Raw genomic sequence first — 8,826 nt, 5'->3', positions numbered from 1 at the left:
TTGGCCTGTGGTCCTGGATTGACCTGGTCTCCCAGTATCACTACAACATCAGGATCCCCGGGGTGCAAACTGGAACTGGGTTACTGCTGAGCCCTCTGGCTTACCAATATGGTGACCAGATGTCCTGATTTTATAGGGTCAGTCCTCTTATTCAGGGCTTTTTCTTATATAGTCGCCTATTACCAGGGCTGGCTCCAGACCCCAGCACACCAAGCGTGCGCTTGGGGCAGCATTTTGCTGGCAGGGCGGCAGGTGGCTCCGGCGGATCTTCCGCAGTTATGCCTGCGGGAGGTCCACTGGAGGCACGGGACCAGCGGATCTCCCGTAGGTATAACTGCGGAGGGTTCGCTGGTCCCGCGGCTCGGGTGGACCTCCCGCAGGCATGACTGTGGAAGGTCCGCCGGAGCCGCCTGCTGCCCTCCCAGCACGCCCTCCGGGACACCCGCACCCGCGCGGCACCTCCCAGCGCACCCGCGGGACCGGCAGCATGCCCCCTGCGGCATGCTGCCCTGCTTGGGGCGGCCAAATTACTAGAGCCGCCCCTGCCTATTACCCCCCACTCCTGTCTTAATTTTTCACACTTGCTATCTGGTCACCCTACCAATAGAAGGTGATGGAAGGGTGACCTGCAGGGAGCTCATGGGGGAAATGGAGGGATGCAAGGAGTTCTTGGTGTTAGCAGTGAGCTCAGGCTACACAGTGTGCATGTCAGCTTGCCAGGGGGATATTTTCACATCACCATACATTTTACTCCTATCTGAATATCCTGGGAGTTCCTCCTCCCCCCTGGCTTGATGTCACCATCACAACTCTTCCAGCCCCCGTTTCCAGTTACATCCGAGTATATGCGGGCAGCCAAGATAAGAGCTGCCCCCTGCATCCCTTCTCAGGTGGGGTCTTAAGCCTGAAAAGCCATTTGCAGTTCAAACGTGCATTAAACACGGTGCTCAGCAGCTGTTGTCATTAGAGGGCTAGTCTGGCCTCTGGTTACTGCAAAGGAAGGGGGAGGGGGATTCTCCGAGTCTCTCTGGCTTTCCTCTGACCAGGATATAAGGGATTGAACTTCCTGGGTCAGGAGCTGGGGCTGCTGCCTCCATTGTGAGCCGGACTGAGCCGCCGCTGGCGCTGTGCTGGGGAGCCCTTCCGTACCACCCCTCTGTGCCCAGCCAGGGGGACTTCCTCTGCGGGCTGAAACTAGCCCCCGGGCTCTATCGCCACCAGCCCCTGAGCCGCAGACTCCAGGTAATTGCAAGAGAGAACTTGGGGAAAGTGCGGGGGCCGGGCAACAAAGCGAGCCGCGCTGACTCTGCTCAGATGGCCCCTCCTCACTCCCAACGCTGCTCGCTCCTGTTTGCACTGCCAGGAACCAGGCCAGCGATGGGGGAGGAAATGCCCCTGGGCTGGACCCAGCCAGAGGGGAGGGCAGCGGGGGAAGGAAAGCCCGGAAAGGGGCAGCAGGAGAGAGAACTGGGAAGAGGAGGTCCCGAGCCCCGAACCTGCCTAGCCCTGCTCCAAGTGCTGCGGTCACTGATACATCAGTTAGTAAAGCTGCCTTTTCAAAACTCTTCTTCATAGCGACGGTTACCTAATGCAAAGGCCACCTGATAATTGACTTTCTTGGGTGGGTTCCCCCCCCTGAGAAGCAGAGAGAGAACCCCCAGAGAAGCAGAGAGAGAAAAAGCCAGTTGCAGCCTCTGCCTAGTTCAGGGGTGGGCAAACTTTTTGGCTCAAGGGCCACATCTGGGTGGGGAAATTGCATGTAGGGCCATGAATGTAGGGCAGGAGGTTGGGTTGTGGAAGGGAGTGTGGGAGTGGGTGTGGAGTGTGGTAGAGGGCTTAGGGCAGGGGGTTAGGGGTGTATGAGGGGTGTGGGCTCTGGCCTGGTGCCACTTACCTGGAGTGGCTCCAGGGTGGCAGCGGCATGCAGCGAGGCTAAGGCAGGCTCCCTGTGTGCTGTGGCCAGGGCCGGCTCCAGACCCCAGCGTGGCAAGCACGCGCGTGGGGCGGCCCTTTCCTGGGGGGGCGGCAAGCTGGGCCGGTGGACCTGCCGCAGGCATGACTGCGGACGGTTCGCTGGTCCCGCGGCTCGGCTGGACCTCCTGCAGGCATGACTGCGGCAGCTCAAGCGGAGCCGCCGGACCTGCAAACTGTCCGCAGCTGTGGGAGGTCCAGCCGAGCCACGCAACCAGCGGACCCTCTGCAGTCATGCCCGCGGGAGGTCCGCTGCTCCCGCGGTTCCGGGGCGCCTCCCGCGCATGACTGCTTGGGGCGGCCAAAAAGGTAGAGCCGCCCCTGGCTGTGGCCCTGTGCTGCTTCCAGAAGCAGGTGGCACCACATCCCTGGGGGAGCGGGGAGTAGAGGGCCCTGTGTGCTGCCCTCAGCTGCAGGTGCCTCCTTCCCCAAAGCTCCCATTGGCTGGGAACGGTGGCCAGTGGGAGCTTTGGGGAAGGTACCTGCAGGCAAGGGCAGGGCATGGAGCCTTCTGCCCCTCATTTCCCCCCGCCCCCCCCAGGGGCCACAGGGACATGGGGCCTGCAGGGGTGGCAATCCCGTGGGCCGGATCCAAAGCTCTGACAGGTTGGATCCAGCCCGCAGGCCTTAGTTTGCCCACCCCTGGCCTAGTCCCTGCCCTTGAGGATAATGTCAAGGGAATCCCATAAAATGGCTCTTTTGATCATTTGTCTTGCTCACAGATGAGCAGGCTGGGTTCTTTGCAGAAACAAATAAAGATGTCCCCCTGCCCTAAGGAGTTGGCAGTTAAGGGCTGGATCCTCTTGCTTTGCATCTTGTGTCGTTCACCCTCCACTCTGCGAAGTGAAGTGACTGCTAATCTGAAATGGTTGTGGTTTTCCCTCACTTTGCACTTAATCTGCACCAGTGTAAATGACTCTCAAGTACAAGGCTATGGGGAATGAGGCCTTGAGTGTGCTTCTGTGAATAGTTATTCCCATGAGTGTGAATAGTTGTATGACTGGCCCCTAAATTAATACATTACATCAGTGACAGTCATAACAGAAAACCTAAGGGGTTAGAGGGTACCCAGGGCAACTATGAGCTCAGCTGGCTACTCCAGAAGGCATAGTCTGACCTCCCCTAGAACAGAGGTCCTCAACCTCTTTCTTTCTGAGTCCCCCCCAACATGCTATAAAAACTCCACGGCCCACCTGTGCCACAGCAACTGTTTTTCTGCATATCCAGTAGATTAAAAGCCAGACCTGGCATTAGGGGGTAGCAAGCAGGGCAATTGCCCAGGGCCTCACACCACAGGGGATCCTGCAAAGCTAAGTTACTTGGGCTTTGGCTTTAGTCCCACATAGCAGGGCTTGGACTTCAGCTTTCTGCCTTGGGCCTCAGTGAATCTAACACTGGCCCTGCTCTCTGCTTTTATTTTAGAGGACACCCTGATACCTGCTCACAACCCTTCCAGGGGCCCCCAGATCCCTGGTTGAGAACCTCTGCTGTATTGCATAGGTCAGAGAAGATCACCCAGTGATTACTGCATTGAGGCCAATAAGGTGTGGCTGAGCTAGAGAGTTCTCTTTTCTCTTCTAAGAAAGAGGTATCCAATCTTTTTATTTAGTTTAAAAATTTTAAATGATGGAAAATCCACCACTCCTTTGGGAAGTTGTTAAAAATTGTGTCTTAATTCCATTTTGAGCTCAGTTGCCTGCACTATCCAGCCATTGGATTTGTTAAGTTAAAGAGCTCTCTCCGTTCTAAAATAATTTGTCAACTGATTATTCCTGTTTCCCTTTGCCCATGCTTGGAGCATGACTCGTGTCTGGATTCTCTCCTTCTCCCAGCAGGTGACAGGACTGTGAGTGACAACAAAGCAAGAGAATCTTCAAAGTCTTGCTGGAGAGGAACTGCCTGAGATGTTTCCAAAACGATCCAAAGGAAATGTATCTCAGAAACTAGACCAGGGAAAATCCCTCAAGAGTCAGGGTAGGTCAGAAGCACAGCAGCAAAACCCTTCAGAGGAAAGAGAGGGTAAATCCACCCACCGTGGGAGAGGCGTGAGAAAACGCAAAGACACTATCGTCCGCCAGAGAACATATGCAGGGGAAAGGCCCAACATCTGCATCGAGTGTGGGAAAAGCTTCACCCAGAGCTCAGACCTTACGAATCATCGGAGAATCCACACAGGGGAGAAACCTTATAAATGCATTGACTGCGGGAAAAGCTTCAGCATCAATTCAAACCTTATCCGTCACCAGAGAACCCACACTGGGGAGAGACCCCACAGCTGTTCTGACTGTGGGAAAAGCTTCACAGACAAATCGACCCAGACCCAGCACCAGTGCGTCCACATGGGTGAGAAGCCCTATAAATGCATTGACTGCGGGAAGAGCTTCAGCCACAGCTCCCATCACAAGAGGCGCCTGAGGAGTCCTCCAGGGAAGAAGCAGGACAAATGCACCCAGCGGGACAGCACTGCCATTGGGAAGGTTAAAAAAACTAAAACCTCAAAGAAGAAAACCTCGACCATTGAGATCCCCATCACGTGTGCCGAGTGCTGGCAAAGCTTCAGCCAGAACTCGGACCTGGTCAAACACATGAGGATCCACACAGGAGAGAAACCCTATGAGTGCACTCACTGTGGGAAATGCTTCAATGTCAGTTCAAACCTGATCAGACACCAGAGGATCCACACGGGAGAGAAACCCTACACATGCTCTGACTGCGGGAAAAGCTTCACTGACAAATCTACCCTGACCCAGCACCACCGGATCCACACGGGAGAGAAACCTTATGAGTGCATTTACTGTGGGAAAAGCTTCAGCCGCAGCTCCCACCACAAGAGGCATCAGAGAACCCACACAGGAGAGAACCCTGTGTCCTTCCTGCCTTTATGGCCCTACCCCACTCAAGCATGTTAGGAGTTTGGGGGAGGGAAGAAAAGTCCATCATAGCAGTAGGAGGCAGTAGCTAGAGGAGATTGGAGCTGTGTGCTTGTGGGATCTGCTTTCTGGTTAGTGGGGTGGTGAGTAGTGGGAGGGTACTGGTATGGCTTTTTAGCAGGGATCGTTAGGGGAGGGTGCTGGTTTTTGGGATAATTGGTTGTTTTAGTGGTTGGGACTAGGGCTGGTCAGTGATGGGCTGGTGTTGGGGAGGGCAAGTAGCTGGTAGGATAAGTGTGTGTGTGTCGTTAAATGTTTACTATTGGCCTGTGTGGAACGGATTGTAGGTTTCTTGCCATTTCCAGGTAGGATGAGAACACCAGCAGGACTAACCCAGACTGGACTCACTATGGTAGAGGCCACCGGGACTGAGTGGGATGCTAGAAGTGGCTCTCCCAGGAGAGGACTGTGGCACAGCTTTCATACTGTGTGTACCAAGGGCCTCTCTCCAGCAGCAGCACATTCACATCTATTTAACTAGTTTCGGTCAAAGGCAAATGAGGCCAGCTCCCTCTCTGGTGTTAGAACAGGAAAGTCTCATTTCTACCTTAAACAGACTGCTCAGTTACTACCATTCCCTTCCTTTCTCTTCTGGAATAGACATTGCTGTGCTAGCCCAGCAGTTATACATGGGGACTTTGTATGCACTGTAGAACAAATAGCGATTAACAAAATGTTTAAACCAAAAATCATTTCCATTTCTTTGTTCTTGTGGTTCTTACTGTCTCTAGGCTGTAATCTTTCTTCTGTTTCCCCACCCCAAATGTAATCCAGTTCAGGGAATTCATGGTACTGTTGGCAGAAATCAGGTGACCTGTGAGCTGAAGAGGTCACTGGGAGTTAATGTGGCTCCCCATCCCAAGAGGCTAGACACGTCCAGAGGGGAGCAGCCTGTCTCCTTCTCCCCAGCAGCAGCTGCAGCATTGCTCTTTTCTCTCTGGATCATCCTTCCCTACTAAGAGGTGCAGAATTGGACTCCTTCAGACATTTTAACCTACCTCACACTTTCCAGTCAGTTTCCCCTCTGTATGTGTGTTCGTAATCAGTCTGTAGATGTTCAGGAATTCTGAGCTCCTTAATTATGTCAATTCTTAATCTACTATTCTCTTTTTAAAAAGAGACTGAGCTGCCACAATCCCTTGCTCAAATTATTCCCTTTGTTGATCACTCCAGATGCTAACTATGTGCCTTCTTGTACTGGCCCATTCTAAGCTCACCCATAGCCCAGATGTGTCTCTTCCCTCACAAATTCCCACTTGGGGCCCATCCCTTTCTGGCTCCCTAAAATTGCCACTAGAATTTGATTTTGGGCATGAGGTTCACCATTGCTTTCTGACCTAAACTGTTGTCAGTGTTTAAATACCAGAGTTAATCTGCCTTGGAGTTAAATCCTAGTGAAGTGTTTCATGATGTATTAGGTGACATTCTATTAGGTAATCTCTGACAATGCAGATGCACTGGGATGGTCGTTGAGTATCAAGCCTTAATGTTGCTACTTCTTGATGTTTAATTCAAGGATATCAGACTCATTCTTTGTGGATGGCTGAATTACAATTTCTATATGTAGAGCCCTGAAAATCTGTGGATATCCACAGACCATGTTTGTGGAGTGTGGATCTGATACAGATACAAATTTTGTGTCCATACAGGGTTCTGTCTATTTGGGCTAGACTTGCAATAGTGCTCACCACTCAAAATGTGGAACAGATTTTCAAAAGAGCTCTGTACTCAGCAGCTCCTGTTTTTTCCCAGTAGAGAGGGAAGGATTCTCCATTACTCTTAATGGGAGCTGCTGAATGCTTTTGAAAATCTGGCCCTTAGAGTCCCTGAGCCAGGAGTGAAAAGTTTACTGGCCGGGAACATCTTTCAGTAATGTCTGAGTACAGAATGTGCCTCTAATTAACAAAATTAAATAGACTCCTAGATTCCAAGACCAGAAGGGACCATTGTGATCATCTACTCTGACAGCAGCAGTCAGCTGTAGAAGGGGGATGCAGGTTGGAGCTGGTCTTCTGGAGGTGGCAGGGGAGAGGGTTCTGTTCCTGGAGTGCTTGGGAACTGGGATGAGAGGTTGACATTTTCCAAAGCCTGGTGCTAAGGGTAGGCATGGGCTTGTGAAAAGGAGGGCCAAGAAAGGTCGGGGGGGGGGGGGGGGAAGTGCTCATTTGCTTGTCTTGTCAGGAACTAGAATCCTTTACCCCAGCACCAGTTTCCTGCCAGAAGCAAGCAACAGGGTGGATGACATTGAGTGAGGGTTCTAGACCAAGCTGTGTGCCTAGAGAATGGCAGTGATGAGAATTCAGAGAGGGAACGCCTGAGGCACTGTTTGTCCCTGTGCTTCCTGCAGGGCAGGGCAGATCTACATTCCAGGCCATACCTGCATGCCATAACAGTTCAGTGTTAGGGCTTGGCTACACTTGCAAGTTGCAGCGCTGGTAGAGGCTTTCCAGTACTGCAATTAGTAACCGTCCACACCTGCAAGGCACATCTAGCGCTGCAACTCCCTGGCTGCAGCGCTGGCTGTACACCTGGCCAGGTTGGGGTGTAGCGATTGCAGCGCTGGTGATCCAACGCTGCTCATCAAGTGTAGACACACACCAGCGCTTTTATTGGCCTCCAGGGAATAAAGAGATATCCCAGAATGCTTTTAACTAAATTACTCTGTTTTGTTATGCAGCCTCTCTTTGTTTTGTTGTGAACTCCGGATCGGAGCTCCATTGAACTGCTTATCTAAAAAACAAACACTGATCACAGCAAACAGGAGCTATCTGTACCTGGCTGTGAACGATCAAATGAGAGGCAAGCAGTTTGCTTGACAGAGAAACAGCGTTGGATGCAGGCTGTTTGCAATTAAGACTAAGGGTTCGCAAACATTTTGTGATTTTTCAATCCAGGGAAGCTAACACACAGTGTTGGCTCCAAAAATCCACTCTATCTTCCCCGCTCCCTGTCACAGTACACCACCCTCCACCCCCCTCTTTTGAAAAGCACGTTGTTGCCACTTGAATGCTGGGATAGCTGCGCATAATGCAGCACTCCCAACAGCGCTGTAAATGCTGCAAATGTGGCCACACACCAGCGCTGGTAGCTGTGAGTGTGGCCACACACCAGCGCTGGCCCTGCACAGCTGCACGACCAGCGCTGTAACTCCCAGCGCTGCAACTTTCAAGTGTAGCCAAGCCCTTAGAGAGCTGGCCTCAGACTGCCACAACACAGTGACTGAAATCAATAATGCAGAGAGGGAGAGAAATTAAAGGGCATGGGAATACTCCCTTCTGAGAACTGAACAGAGCAGGAGAGTTAGGGTATGTTTACACTTAAAATGCCACAGTTGCAGCACTGTACTGCGTAGCGAAGAGAGCTTCCACCAGCATTGTAGGTACTCCAGCTCTCTGAGAGGCAGCATCTATGTTGACAGGTCTTCCAAAGACATAGTGCTGTTTGCAGTGGGAGTTAGGTCCATGTGGATTTTCAACACCCCTGAGTGACACAGGTATCAACCTAATCCCAGGTGCAGACAGTGATATGTTAACAGGAGGGCTCAGGGGCTTGGGTAATACAATATGGGGCCTCTTGTGTTTTTAATATTCTTCAAGGGGAGAAGGTTGAGTAGTATGGTTTCTCCCACTGCAAACGTCAGCTGTACTTTTTCTGACTTATTGTCACCCTATCAGAATGAGGCGCATGGGACCAGATCACCCTCTACCTCCACCCCATGCAGAGGGTGGTTCTCTGCTAGGCTGGATACCTCCCCCCCTAGATAGAGCTTTCCAGCCATCCTGGACACTATTATATAGAAGCAAAAGGTGTGAACAGAGACTATCACCACTTTTGTCTGAAGAGTCCCAGACACTTAGGACAAATGGCATTCATGCCCCTGCCCTGCTGAGATGCAGCCACTTCTGGAGCAGGAATGTAGCAGTCA

General features: G+C 52.0%; 1 protein-coding gene across 4 annotated transcripts; it reads left to right on the top strand.

Moving 5' to 3' along the window:
* The first annotated feature begins 1,066 nt into the window (after positions 1-1,066).
* LOC123345977 (zinc finger protein 436-like) lies at positions 1,067-5,562 on the top strand. Of its 4 annotated transcripts, none has more exons than XM_044983119.1 (3): positions 1,067-1,242; positions 3,394-3,515; positions 3,807-5,562. In XM_044983119.1, the coding sequence occupies exon 3, from the start codon at positions 3,876-3,878 to the stop codon at positions 4,878-4,880; it is 1,005 nt and encodes a 334-aa protein (XP_044839054.1). In that variant the 5' UTR covers positions 1,067-1,242; positions 3,394-3,515; positions 3,807-3,875; the 3' UTR covers positions 4,881-5,562. The 4 variants fall into 4 exon arrangements, with proteins under 4 accessions (XP_044839054.1, XP_044839051.1, XP_044839050.1 ...); XM_044983116.1 differs by having other exon boundaries at positions 3,804-5,562; XM_044983115.1 differs by having other exon boundaries at positions 3,394-3,559; positions 3,804-5,562.
* Positions 5,563-8,826: the final 3,264 nt, after the last annotated feature.

The sequence above is a fragment of the Mauremys mutica genome, chromosome 12 (genome assembly GCF_020497125.1).
Source record: "Mauremys mutica isolate MM-2020 ecotype Southern chromosome 12, ASM2049712v1, whole genome shotgun sequence".
Lineage (NCBI taxonomy): Eukaryota > Metazoa > Chordata > Testudines > Geoemydidae > Mauremys > Mauremys mutica.
This window is presented reverse-complemented; position numbering and strand designations above follow the sequence as displayed.